Source organism: Chiloscyllium punctatum, chromosome 44, assembly GCF_047496795.1.
Source record: "Chiloscyllium punctatum isolate Juve2018m chromosome 44, sChiPun1.3, whole genome shotgun sequence".
Taxonomy (NCBI): Eukaryota; Metazoa; Chordata; class Chondrichthyes; order Orectolobiformes; family Hemiscylliidae; genus Chiloscyllium; species Chiloscyllium punctatum.
The window spans coordinates 17,200,851-17,215,344 of record NC_092782.1 but is presented as its reverse complement, the minus strand read 5'-3'; the positions used below and the strand labels follow the sequence as shown (position 1 = coordinate 17,215,344).

Genomic DNA, 14,494 nt, shown 5'->3' with positions numbered 1-14,494 from the left:
ATCTTGATTCCTTTTGTGCAAAAAAATTTGTTAGTTCAGTCTTCACTGTGTTTATAACTGAGCATTCTCCACACTCTTAGGAAGAGAATTTTAAACTTTCATAATCCTGTAATTGAAAATGTTCTCAATAACTGCTTCTTTATCCCGAAATAGCCTCTTCGTATCCATCTTGACAAGCTTTTGAAGAATTTTCCATTTTTCGATAAGGTCACCTCTCATTCTGTTAAACTCTAAAAGTATTGGCTCGTTCTGTTCAATGTTTCCTCTTAGTTTAGCCCTTTGTGTTCTAGAAATCAATTTAGTAAAGCCTTATTGCATCCCCTTCAAGGGACAAATGGTCTTGTGGTAAGGACCTAAACTGTCCACAGTCCCTCTAGTTGTATTCTCACTAAATCCTCTGTAACAGTAGTAAGATTTGCTTACTCCTCTAAACCCCTGTAAAGAAAATAAAATATCACCTGCCTTCCAAATTGCTGGTTTTATGTACATGTTAATTTTTCATGATCCTTGTACTACACCTCTTTAACCACCTCAAAGCTTTTCCTTTTCCCTCCAAAATAGATCATTTTGAGCTTCCTCAATTTATACTCCATCGCCCACCTTCTTATCCATTTGAACCCATCACTTTGCAGATTATGCATTCTTCTGACAGTTTCATGTCGTCAGTGAACTTGATACATTACACTTGGTTCCCTTATGTAAATCATAAACGCATTGATCTTTGCAGTACTCCGTTATTTTATGCCATAAGTTCAGAAAACGTCCCATTTATTTTTCACTCTTTTTGGAGCTGTTAACTAATCCATGCTAATATATTAACCCACATACTCTAACATGTGTGACAACCACTTAGGCAGGACTTCAAGTAATAATATTGAAATTTTACATATATTACTTCCACTGGTTTCCCTTAAAGCTCTGATACATTTATTGAAGGCTATTTTCCTTTCATAAAATTATGTTGAGATTGCCTAATAATGTTGAGCCTTTCTGGGTATTGTGCAATCACATCCTTGTATTAGATTCTAATAATTCTATACCATTCTCGTGCTAACTGGACTGCGGTTTCCTGTGTATTTTCTCATTCTCTTTAACAGTGAAGTCATTTTGCACATTCCATTTATTTTCGTTATTGTGGTAAACATGATCAAATCTGTGATCAGAATAATCAAAATACTTAGGGTTGTTGCAGTTCCTTTACTTTAGAACTTTAACTTGAAAGATCCTGAACTCATTTTCTTTGTATGAAGTTGTCTTCCTTTGGTTAATAGGAGTGTGTTCATTAATATGTGATTGAAAGAATGTCTGATCTTACATGATGTTCAGAGATGCGCATGAAACAGTTTTGTGATTCAGTATTGGGAGCTGTGTGGGTTTCAGTACTACAGTCAGCTGCTAAATTTAGTAAGTTTCTGGCAATATTTGAAGCCTTTCTGAGCCTGCAGAGCATCCACCTATACTCAGATGTGACCAATTGGTTGGTTGGTCGGCCAGTTTAAAAGCTTTCTACAATTTTTGTGTAATCAGGAGCAACACAAGCCTGACATTCTATATCTTTAGAAAAACTCAGCAGCAGGACATGAATTACCAGCAAATGTGAGACCTCCTGCTGCTTGTCCAGTGACTATCTCTTGCCAATCTCTCTCTTGAGGTCACCATCAGAGAGTTAGCTGGAGCATTTGGCTTGTTTCACTTAGTTGTAGTGTCTTGACTTAACTTAGGGCTTTAACTGATGCAAATGTGCCTGATTATGTAGGTTCATTGTTTCACTGTCGGGTTTGAGTGAATACAGAAGAATGTTAACTATCTTGCATTGCCACAGAAGGCTGTGGAGGCCAAGTCTTGAGTGTCTTTTAAGACAGAGATAGATGGGTTCTTGATTAGTAAGAGGATCAAAGGTTACAGGGTGAAGGCAAGAGAATGGGTTGAGAAACATATCAGCCATAATCTAATGGTGGAGCAGACTTGATGGGCCAAATGGCCTGCTTCTGTTCCTATATCTTAGATTAGATTAGATTAGATTCCCTACAGTGTGGAAACAGGCCCTTCGGCCCAACCAGTCCACACCGACCCTCCGAAGAGTAACCCACCCAGTCCCATTTCCCTCTGACTAATGCACCTAACACTATGGGCAATTTAGTATGGCCAATTCACCTGATCTGCACATCTTTGGACTGTGGGAGGAAACCCACGCAGACATGGGGAGAATGTGCAAACTCCGCACAGACAGTTGTCCAAGGCTGGAATCAAACCTGGGACCCTGGTGCTGTGAGGCAGCAGTGCTAACCACTGAGCCACCATGCCACCCCATGGCTATATGAAATGAAATATTTACTGCCAAATATGTTCATGCAAAGCTCCTTTTCTGCCTAAACCCTTCCTTTTTGTTTTTTTTTGACCTCTTATAGTTTGGAGCTTGCATTTAGAATTACAGTGTACCTCCAAAGAACCTTAAGTATGGTTCAAAATAATAACTTCAGTTGGTTTCAGGACTGCATCTGCAATCTGACACACAGGGAAATAAAACAAGATTTTTGAATTGTGAGAACAATGTTGCTGCAGAATCCTTGAAAATGAATCTTTTGTGGTTGCTTTCCTTTCATAAATTTCTGGATCCAACCACTTTATAAAAGGCATTCTTCAACTTTCCTGTACAATACACGTTGTGTATAATGAGTATGATAAACCTAACTTGTGAGAAGCTGATATCCAACAAAACTCTCAGCATTTCCTATTTGTGTCACATCAAAAGAAAAAGGTTTCATCTTTTGCAGGTAAAAGTTCTAAATTAGAAAATGCGATTCTAAAATGTTGTTGGAAATCTTGGAATGTTGTATAACAGATCAGCGTGGAACTCTTTCGGTCACATTTAGGCATTAGCCTTCCCACAGCAGTTAGTTGAGTTTTTACTAATTTGCTTTGTTTAGTGTGTTTTGTTGAGTTTGCCTTTCTTGTTGATTGCAGGCAGAGAAGCAGTCAATTAAACTTCAGCAGGAGCGTTTGGAGAAGGAACTGCAGCTGGTTCTTGAACAGAATACTCAGCTGACCAGCAAGTTGTTTAAGGCAGAGCGAGAAGTTAATGCTTTGTCCAGCAAAGTAAGTTATTAATTCAGAAATGAAAACAGAAGTTGCTGGAAAAGCTCAGCAGGTCTGGCAGCATCTGTGACGAGAAATCAGCGTTAATGTTTTGAGTCCAATGACCCTTCCTTAGAACTAGACCTGAAATGTTAACTCTGATTCCTCTTCTTCGAATATAAACCTCCAGTCTCTCACTGACAGACAGACACAGTTAAGGGATAAATCAGAAAAAAAAATTTTTAAATTGTAATTTGCCTGTTTGATAACTGTTTCAATGATGAATACTAGGTCTTCATGAAGTCCTTGCTAATGAGTTGTATTGCAGGAATACAGGACTTGCTTAAATTTGAAATCACCAGTCAATGCAAACAGCTTCTGTAAACCTCAGGAGACTTTTTTATTTCTTACAGAATCGGGCTGTTTTCTCAGAACTTCTAACAAGTCAATAATTGGAGAATATCTAGAGAGCAAAACTATAAACAGCTTCCCAGTCCGGCAGCTTCTAAAGTAAAAACAACATCCTGTCCAAACCCCAGTCAGCACCAGCTCACTCTTGGTTTTTCTATTTCTTGTCTGACATTTTCTGTGGTTGGCTGGCCAGCATCAGTCCTTCCTTGTTTGACTAATTTACTATCGAATCAGCTGCTAGTCCCTGAGCGTTGCAACATAGTTGTGCCAAAATGTCTAAAAGTTCTTAGAGCAGTAATTAACCTACAATATTTTCCAGGCTGGTTGCCAACAGCAAAATACAGTCTTTTGTTCTCATTTTAAAAAAAAATAAATTGTGTTCAAAGGTCCGTTCTCAACTATAACTCCTAGTTTCAAACCATAAATGAGAAAAATAAAAGAGAAATAGTAATGGCCTCAACAATACGGCAGTTGCTTCACTGCACAATTGGGATATTGGATTTTATAAAATATAACTTTGAATGAGGAGTTTTAATTTCCTGTGGTATATTTGTTAGAACCTTTTAACCAGAGTTAGTTGAAGTTAGGAGGAATTGCATTCTCCCTGCACACCCCTATCTCCCAATTCTCTTCCCTTCATTCTGGAGGTCACCAGCTCATGTTGAAATGCGATTCCGTGTGTGCTACGTTCTATATAGAAAGAGTCAGCAAGCTATTGAACCATGAAGTAAGCCATTGAAGAGTGAAGAGGGATACCTGATTAAAGTCAATAGTGACCACTTGTGACCAACTGCCTCAGCATCACTTGAAGCTGAAACCTTGAATTCTTCATGGTTCAGGTCTACAAGGTGCAGTAACTTGCTAATTATCTGTTTGTTACAGGGTTATTTCAGTAAAGCTTTGCTAGTGCTAATGTATGTGTACCCACTGCTACAGTGCTTGCAGCATAGAAAGAAAGCATGGAGGTGCTGAATTATGTTTCAAATCATTGCAGCTTGAAGAATGCAAACACACTCATAAACTGGAAATTGCAAACATCAAACTAGAAGCAGCAAGATCCAAAGGAGAGATTGAGAGAGAGAGAGATAACATACAAAGTGAAATGAATGGTATGTTTACTGATTTCTATTTCATTCAGAAGTTTTTTTCAAACGGGCTTCACGGTAGTGATATGTATATTTTGCTCACTAGCATTTAACACATGGCTGCTTTAAAAAATAAACTTTGAGGTATTTGTGGTTTTGGGCGCTAATGGAACACCCTCGATATTGGATCAGCCACCTGCTGTACATTGTCAAGGTCAGGAAATGGAACAATTTAATGGTGAGAGAAGGAAGCTAAATTTAATATGATGGATTGCAGGAATCTAAAGTCGTTACTGACTGCAAAGCTGACCAGTGGAGCATAGGAACAGGAATAGGCCGTTCAGCCTATCAAGCGTATACCCCATGTGATCATGGATGATGAAATGCTTAATATCTTTTACCCATCCTGTCCCCATAACCCTGCATGCCACTGGTGATCAGAAATCTTCGTCAATTTTTACTTTAAGCAACCTCTGTAGTGGAGTTTCCAAAGTTTTGGACCCTTTCAGTAAAACAAATTCTCATCTAAGTGGCATCCTCCTCATTTTTAAATCGTGCCACTGATTCTTAACTCCCCATCCAGGGGAAACATTGTACCTGCATCCAGCCTATCTATCCCTTCAATTATTTCTATTAATAAATTTGATATTAATGGAGATTAATAAGACAGTCCTGCCACACCAGAAGTTAGTCTGGTGAACATTTATTGCACTCCCTCAGCAGCGTCTGGGCAAAGTTGGCCATTTTTGTAAAGATATAAGTAATCAGTTTTAACGATAGCTAGGAAAAAGGGTCCAGAACTGAGCTCAAGGTTGAAATGTTGACGAGTTTGCAATCAGCCTTTCAAGTTGTGATAGGGACCAAGCAGAAAGATGCAATCAATGGCAAAGATTTGTGGAGGAGGTATGAGTCCTTCTAAGATGGAGCAGCTTCTGACTCATTCAAGACTGGTGTTGGCAAGGCAGTGATTGAGGTGGCAGAGAGGTGTCATCACACATGTTAAAGCTGAAGTATTGTTCATTCATCAGGCGGATTGAGAGGATCAGAGAGAGTTCCTTAGGGAGCTTTGAAAATTACAATGAAATTAAGGAAGTCCATGCTAATGATGAACTGGTTATTTTCAGACATTTGGAACTGGAGCTGTGCAATTGATCGTTTGTACCTGCATAACCTAAAGCTGCAAAGGAGCGAAATTGAGATAGCCAAGATTTTAATATGTTTATTCAGCCTATTCATACAAATTCGAATTACTGTCTTCCATCTGGGAGGGTGGGATGTATTCTCTCTTTCTAAATTGCTATGTTTGAGTGTTTGATTGAATCTATGAAAAGTAGCTGTTCTGGATTTAATTGTTCCCTTTTGCAGGGTTGCAGTCAGATATTGACATTCTCAAGGCCAATATTGTAAGACACAAAGAGCTCTTGACAGAAAAGGAGAGGGAACTAATTCGGAAAGTGCAGGCAGCTAAAGAGGATGACTTCCAGAAGCTTACAGCACTCCAAGATGAAAGGTGACCAATGTTCCGGAAAATGCTAATGCTCAGTTCTGGTACTGTTGGGCTTATGACTAGCCACTAATATAAACTATTATTTCAGTTAAAGGTGAACATGGCGTTTTATTAATTTCTCATAATTTGGTGTGGCCCACGAAGTCCGAAGGGCCTATTTCCACACTGTAAGAATTCTAATTCTAATTTTCATGCAAAGTGTTAGTAATCTGTCATTCATGAATATGGGGTGAAATGCTGAATTGTAGTCCTTTCTATCCATAGCACAGTGTAAGTATATCTGAATTATGAACGGTCAGGTTTACACTATGATAGCAAGGAGAAAGTGAGGACTGCAGATGCTGGAGACCAGAGTTGAAAAATGTGGTGCTGGAAAAACACAGCAGGCCAGGCAGCATCAACGAAGGGCTTATGCCTGAAACATCGATTCTCCTGCTCCTCGGATGCTGCCTGGCCTGCTGCGTTTTTCCAACACCACATTTTTCAACTATGATAGCAAGTGTGTTGAAACCCTAATCTCTCCAACTGTACCTGCAAGGTCAAGTGCCACTCCACGTGAGCAAGGTGGAACAGTTTTTAAAATTTATTGATGGGATGAGTGTGCCCTGGCTAGGCCAGCATTATTGTCCAAAGGGCAGTTAAGAGTGAACCACATTGCTGTGGGTCTGGAATCACATGCATACCAGACTGGGTAAGGATGGAGGTTTCCCTTCCTAAAGGATATTAGTGAACCAGGTGGGTTTTTCCTGACAATTGACAACAGATTCATGCCACCATTAGACTTTTAATTCCAGATAATTATTGAGATTTATTCCACCATCTGTTGTGGCAGGATCACTGGATTAACAATTGCCTCCCCCTAGCTGACTTGGATTGTACTTACTCATCCTCCTACATGTTTGATGGGGTTCAGGAGACTGTCACACTGGGTGCTTGGAGTGGGCAGAAAATATTGCTTTGTCAACAAAAGTAAAGTACTTCATTATTTTATTCATCCTCATAAATTAGTCGTTATTTTTGAAAATGGAAGGTGGGTAAAAGGATAATGAACAGGGATGCATTCAATATTCAGCCCCATTCACTCCTGTTCCACAGTGCCGAACATGGCACTACTTATTTTGTGATCATTCTCTGGTCTGTTGTCACCCTCCGGTCTTATGGTAACATGCCTGGTTTTCTCCATGTTGAAAATTTAATTACGTTGCTTACTTATTCAAAGGTTAGAACTAGAGAATAAAGTTGCTGACCTCGAAAGACTGAAGGCTGAGCAAGATTTAACCTGGCAAGCTGACAAAGAGCACATGGAAGAGAAACTGCATGCTTTACAGTTAGCAGAGGAAGCATCCAAGAGGGAGATCCAGAACCTCAGGTTGGCACTGAAGCACTAAACCATGCAACGCTGGTGTATTATTTAAATGATATTTTTGAGAGTTTGAGATTGTAATTTGTATCTTAAATTTATGTGTAAGTGTCATGTCTACAGTCAGTTCTGCTATAACGTGGTAGTTCTGTTCTCGTGCAATCCCATATTTTAAGACAATTGTGTAATAGCACCACCATTTAAACCAGAATTATGTTATAACTGATACATGCTTTAAAACTTAACGCTTTAGAAACAGTGTCCCGAATTCATCAGTTGCGTTATAGCAAGTTCATGGTAACAAAATGCGTGTTATAGTAGAGCGGCCTGTATTTTTATTAATTTTTTTTTCCAAAGCATTCTTGCTACTTTCAAAGTCAAAACTATTTGCAAGATCTTTTTCTGAAGTTGTATTTGTTTTTGAGGAAATGTCAAGGCTGAGTATTGACTGATCTTTCTGACATTAATCACTTGGCATCTAGCAGTACCATTATTCTGTCATGGCAATATGCTTTAACCCTGGAAAGGATCCTCTTGTAAAACTTTGAGAGTTTCTCTTTTTTTCATCTGAGCTGACCTTGTCTAAGCTTTGAGACATAGAGATTTACAAAATTATAAGGGGCATGAATAGGGTAAATAGACAATGTCTTTTCCCTGGGGTGGGGAAGTCCAGAACTAGAGGGCATAGGTTTAGGGTGAGAGGGGAAAGATATAAACGAGACTAAGGGGCAACCTTTTCACACAGAGGGTGGTACCTATATGGAATGAGCTTCCAAAGGAAGCAGTGGAGGTGGAGGGATATGGGCTGGGTGATGGCAGGTGGGACTAGATTGGGTTGGGATATCTGGTCAGCATGGACAGGTTGGACCAAAGGGTCTGTTTCCATGCTGTACATCTCTATGACTATGACAAATTGTCTACTTCTGTTGACTTGTGATTTTGCACACTGTGGTGTGCCTGTCTAAAAGGTCTATCTAGATGTGAAATGTCTTTCAACTAGCAGCACTGAAAGAAGGGTCACCAGACCTGAAATGTGAACTCTATTTTCACCACAGATGGTGATAGACCTGCTATTTCTCCAGCAGTTTCCATTTTTGTATGTTTTAAGACTTCCACACAGACAGCTAAATTTGAACTTGGCACCAGTGGATAATAAGAGAAAGTGAGGACTGCAGATGCTGGAGATTAGAGTTAAAAGTATGGTGCTGGAAAAACACAGCAGGTCAGGCAGCATCTGAGGAGCCAGCGATTCGACATTTCGGGCATGGGCCCTTCATCAGGAATGAGGGGGTGATGAAGGGCTTGTGCTCCAAATGTCGATTCTCCTGCACCTCAGGTGCTGCCTGACCTGCTTTGCTTTTTGAACCAGTGGATAATAGAAAAGCAGTTTTAATTTTGGAAGTTGTATCTGAAGAACCAGTAGCATTTAAGCATTTGTCGTTTTGTTTTGAGTTTTGCAAAGATCCATAAATGGAAACTCCGAATATGGGGCCTTTCCATTTTTGTGAATGTGAAATGTTGTCTATTTTAGTTAAATCCAATAAATTATATTTGAGAAGAGAAGCTGGGAATATATCTTTGCATAGCAGGTAGTGAAGGATGGTCAATGTTGTGTTTTACCTGATAAAGCCAGATAATGTGGGTAATTCAGCAGACCGGTATAAAAGCTTATGGCTGAGTCCTTTAGAATGCAGCTTAACAAGGATGAAAGAGAGTAGGAGTTTCTCTGGTGCATCAAAGGTACAGGTGAGAATAATTCAGCAGATTGGTAGTTGCAGAGATGTTATGGTGACAGGTGGACCAAAGGCTGGACACTTAGGAACTTTAAAAGGTAAAAACAATGACTGCAGATGTTGGAAACCAGATTCTGGATTAGTGGTGCTGGAAAAGCACAGCAGTTCATCAGATTTCAAAGCTCCTTGGATGCTGCCTGAACTGCTGTGCTCTTCCAGCACCACTAATCCAGAACTTAGGAATTTTAAAGTTCATTTATCAGTGATTTGGCAATGTGTGTTTCTTCTGGTGGATGGACATCGTTGGCTTGGAGGCTAAAGTCGATGTAGGTGGAGAGGCAAGTGAACAAAGGTGACCTGATCGCTGATTGTAACAATGAGAATACCAAGTCCATGTGAAATGACAAACTCAAGGGGCTAGTCCATTGTAAACATTGTTGTTAATTTGCATATTTTGTTTTATAGGTCAAAACTTCAGCAGCAAGTGCTTCAAACTGAAGAACTTGAAAAAGAAAAGAATGACAGTGCTGAGTTAAGACAGGTACCTTAGCCAATCACACTGAGAACTGCTTGCTTTGGTTACATTACTGAAGGGACTTGCCCCTAAAATGGCAAGGAATTTAACGTGAGGAATTTTGCCATTGCTGCATATTTTACTTTCCATCCCTTTGCAGCATCTGCTATAACATGGATTTATAACAATATTAATACAGAGTCTAACATTAGAATTCTTGTTCACTTGTCTATGGCTGCTTAAAGCTTGAGAAATTACTTATGCTAATACAGGTTAAGACAGAGGGAAAAAAGTAAGACCATATGATATAGAAGCAGAATAAGGCCATTTGGCTTATCGAGTCTGCTCCGCTGTTCGATAATAACTGAGATATTTCTCAACCTCAGTAAATAGAATGAAGACAACAAGAAGACTAGTTATGATCTTATTAAATGAGTGAATGGGCTAATCCTACTTCTGATGGTCTTAGGATGACTGCATATGCTCCATTGCAGTATATTGACTTGCTAAACACTGCAACCATTACCTGGGCCAGTCACCAGCAACTCTCTGCAGTGAGAATAAAATCACTGAATTAATGACTTTCTATCCTAGTCACAGGGATCCAGAAGCACCACACACACTTTCTGTTGGCAGGAGCTACAATTGCATCACTCCCCCAGCTCCATTCCTCTCCTCTTACCCCCACCCCCAGCTCCATTCTTCTCGTTCCACCTCGCTCACCCTCCATTCCTGTGTTGCCCCACTCCAGCTCCCTCTGTCCGCTCCCTCTCCCACCCTCTGCTCTATTCCTCTCCCCTTCTTTTCCCACTTGCTGTCCCACTCCCCAGCTCCATTTCTGTCGTCTGCCGGTCAGAACTAGCTCCAGCTGTCACTCGTTTTGAACGATCAGCCCTTCTCAGTTATGCATACATCCCATGCTGATTCAACTAGTCTTTGAACTTCATGTGCACTTCCTTTCTTTGAGATTTCTATCGAAAAAAATATTTGCAACATGTTCCTTTTTTTGTTGCAATGTCCCTTAGTTGTGAAGTAATAGCATTTTTCTGACCGAGGAGTTGAACAGTAAATACAAATTTCAAAAAGTAGGTTGAATTTAAAATTGTTTCATTTCAGGTGTTACTAAATTGTTCAATTTTTTTTCCTTTCTGCTCGCCAAAGCAAATTAGTGAAATGCAGATGCAGCTTAACACTCTGTCACAGTCAGAGAATGACTTATTGAATAACAACAGCAAAATGCGGGAAATGTTAGAGCGTTTAAAAGAGGAAATACGAAATGCAAGAAGCCAAGCTGAACGGACACAGCACGAATCTGAAAAGTAAGCAGCTGTTTTTGTGATATAATATCCTGCTACTAAACTTATTCTAACTATTAAGCCCCATATTGATTTTTATTTTCCCTATGTTATATTTTGAACATGAAAGTGAAGACTTCCAAAAATAAGATCTCTTTAAATTCATAGCTGACATACTTGCCAGGTGTGGTGGTAAACAAAGGTGGTGGTGTTCTCTGAACTGTACCCAGCATGCTCTGTAACTAGATTATGTCATCAGCCTCAGCACGGTCTACAATATTTGGATTAGGATACTAGGTTCAGATTCATTATTGTGCACCTTCTTATGGTCCAGAATATTATGACAATAAGAATCACACTGCTCAAGTAGAGCAATATGTAATTTCCTGACTGCTTTACTTACTTTTCCCAACTTTAGTTTGTTTCAAAATCTTTGAAGGAATATTTTTAAGCCATTAAGATTTTTAAGAAAAACATTTCTGCGAAAATACATAGCAACTGCATTATGTTTGTTAATTTGGAATTTTGAAGTGTCAAAAAAGTTATTGTTTTCTTAACGATTCACAAATGATTCTGTTTGACAATCTTTCTTTTATAGTACAGATTAAATTCTACTATTGTATAATATGCATGATTATCAGTCACTGAACTAACAGGGTAAGGAGAGTCAATAAACATGAAAAGTCTTTGCATTGAGTCTTCAAAAGCATCTGACTTTCTACCTTTTTACCTTTGACCTTTCTCCAATAAGCTAGGCTCCACTTTCTTCTGGCAGGAGATTTCCATCATGGCTTTTGCAGATGCAGCTGTGACCTCTGTGCAAGATTGGTCATGAGGGGCAAACAATGTCCCCTTTTCCGTGACAGTATTTCCCTTTTTCTGAGGTTTAAATGTCCAGCAGCACAGACAGCTACTTTGACAGCTCCTATGAAAGTGTGGGTAGGGTACCAAGTAAGTGATTAAATGGAGTGGAGGCTTGGGTATTGAGTTCTTGGAAGAGGGGCAATAGTGTCAGATCAAAGGAAGAGTTATTGTCTGAAATATGTGGGTGTGTTGGAGCGTGTAAAGGACCTTCAGGAGGGGTAGATGGGGGGGGGGGGGGGAAACGCTGTGTAGGAGAAGTTGGGGAGTTAGTTTAATAGTTTCTCAAGAGTTAGAATATCTGAATTGTCTAACTGTTTCTGGGTAACTATTAATTGCAACAGAACCGTCTGAATTCTCCAATTTAGGTGGATACTTCCCTCTTTGTAGAATTGTCAACAGTTCTGCTTTTAAAAAAATGAACTCAGAAGAGTATTGGCTGTCACTTCTTCTACACTTCCGTTCAGCTGGAAGATCTGTTTAGTGGCACAAAAGGATTTTAGTTAAATATTTTGGAGTCCTTTTAACACTTCTACACATTAAGACTATGTCAGCCTAACAGAATGAGCTAAATTGGTGAAACTGGAATTTATTTTTGATTTTAGATAACCACAAGCAGCTAACCAGAAAGAAAGCTTGACATTTAGCCACTGGCGATGTTTTTTTTAAGCCACTGCAGTAAGCTGTCCTGATGGTTTTAGTCTTTGTGCACTGTACCTTGTTGATGAAATCTCAATGCATTACTGATTAAAACTGTTATTTTGGCACTATGCATCAAAGGAAATATTTATAATGGAAGGAAATAATTGTACTTATAATGTAATAGTTGAAAGTGCAATGACTATAACATTTAAAGCATTTTGTGTACTGTTCCATTTTTTATTTTTATTTTCTTGTGGGATGTGGGCATTGCTGGCCAGCTTTTGTTTCCCACCCCTAGTTCCCTTAAACCAACAGCCATCAAGTCCACACCACCCCTCTGAAAAGCAGCCCATCCAGACCCACCCTATCTCGATAACTCTGCATTTTCCATTGCTAATCCACCTAACTTGCATTTCATTGGACACTCTGGGTAATTTAGCATGGTCAGTGCACATAACCAGCACATCACTGGACTTTGGGAGGAAGCCGGAACACCCGGAGAAAAATCATGCAGGCATGGGAGAATGTACAAACTCCACACAGACAGTCATGCAAGACTGGAATTGAACCTGGGTCCCTGGTGCTGTGATGCAGCAGTGCTAACCACTGAGCCTCTATGCTGCTCAGACCACATTGCTGTAGGCCAGACTAGATGAGGATGGCTGATCTCTTTCCCTAAAGGACGTTAATGAGCCAGATGGGTTTTTCTGACAATCGATGATAGTGTCATGGTCATCAGTAGATTCTTATATCTCAATTTTTTTTTAGTGAATTCAAATTCTACCATTGCCATGGCAGGATTCGAACCTAGGTCCCCAGAATATAAGCTGAGTTTCTGGATTAATGGTCTAGAAATAAAACCACTAGGTCATCGCCTTATCTGTATGTTTTACTTTTGGATGAGATGCCGACCAGACCTTGTTGGCCAGGTTGCGTTGATGTAAAACATTTCCAGCTGTTCTGAAGAACAGTAGTTTGTAATTCCTAGTGTCTTGACTAATATTTATCTCTCAATTGATGTCTGAAACACTGCTTTTTCTAGCCACTACCTACTATATGTAAACTGGCTACTACATTCCCTACTATGTAGCAATGGCTGCATTTCAAATATTCTTCATTGGTGAGAAACTGCTTTGGGACATGCAGTGATCATGAACAGCAATCTATGAATGCAACTTGTTTTACTGACAAAGCAATAGCAAAAAGTTTCCAGCTTATTCCAAGGTTTAAAACTTTGCTTTGTAAATGTTTGCCCAGGCTGGTGGAAGAGAAGCGAGTAGAGTGGGTGGAAGAGAAACACAAGCTGCAGAGTCGCACTGCAGAGCTGGAGGAGAAATACTGCCAGGCCAAAGACCGACTGCAGCGTGCCGCTTTAGCTCAAAAGAAGGTATTGCTCGCTCCTGCTTTAATCAGCCAAAACTTTCATTTGTGTGAAATCCAGCCTTGCCACTGAAATTCTGTTTTTTCTGCTTGTCTTTTTTTTTTAAGAGGAAAGCACTGAATGAAAGCAAGCAGAAAAGATTACAGGAGAAAGTCCAGCTGCTGGAGGCAAAGAAAGAAGAGCTAGAAATTGAGAAACATACATACAAGTGAGCGTTTTTCACTGATACTCTCGATCCATTTCAGCAAGGGCAATCCACTGAGGTATAGCAACAGGGGGAGCACTTGAACCCAGTGGAGTTTGGAGCAGAAATGAGATTTTACACTGGAGGGGAAAGGGAGAAAGATGAAAGGATGTAGTTAAGTAGGATGATTGATAGACAGAAGAAAGGAGAAGCTAAACAATCCAGGAATGGATTTTATTTGTTCCTAATATTAAAATTATGAATTCATCCCATCTAGAATTGGAGGTAGTGAATGATGGTGTGAGGAAGAAGGTTTATGTCACAGAGGTGGGATACAGATGAAGTATTTGGATTTGGTCTTGGAGCAGGGAGATTACATCATCTGAAGTGGTCAAGTCAGGTCTTTGTTGGATAAGCAGATTATTTGGGTGGCAGGTATCCTGTCG

At 39.7% G+C, this 14,494-nt stretch overlaps 1 protein-coding gene across 3 annotated transcripts in view; it reads left to right on the top strand.

Annotated features, from left to right (window-relative positions):
- Window positions 1–14,494, top strand: part of cep83 (centrosomal protein 83) — a 46,239-nt gene that overhangs the window by 25,198 nt on the left and 6,547 nt on the right. For all 3 annotated transcript variants that reach the window (XM_072562360.1, XM_072562359.1, XM_072562358.1), the window contains 8 exons: window positions 2,965–3,096; window positions 4,481–4,595; window positions 5,937–6,081; window positions 7,298–7,447; window positions 9,637–9,712; window positions 10,847–11,004; window positions 13,741–13,870; window positions 13,972–14,072. In XM_072562360.1, coding sequence (XP_072418461.1) covers window positions 2,965–3,096; window positions 4,481–4,595; window positions 5,937–6,081; window positions 7,298–7,447; window positions 9,637–9,712; window positions 10,847–11,004; window positions 13,741–13,870; window positions 13,972–14,072 — 1,007 coding nt within the window. The remainder of the gene's footprint in view (window positions 1–2,964; window positions 3,097–4,480; window positions 4,596–5,936; window positions 6,082–7,297; window positions 7,448–9,636; window positions 9,713–10,846; window positions 11,005–13,740; window positions 13,871–13,971; window positions 14,073–14,494) is intronic.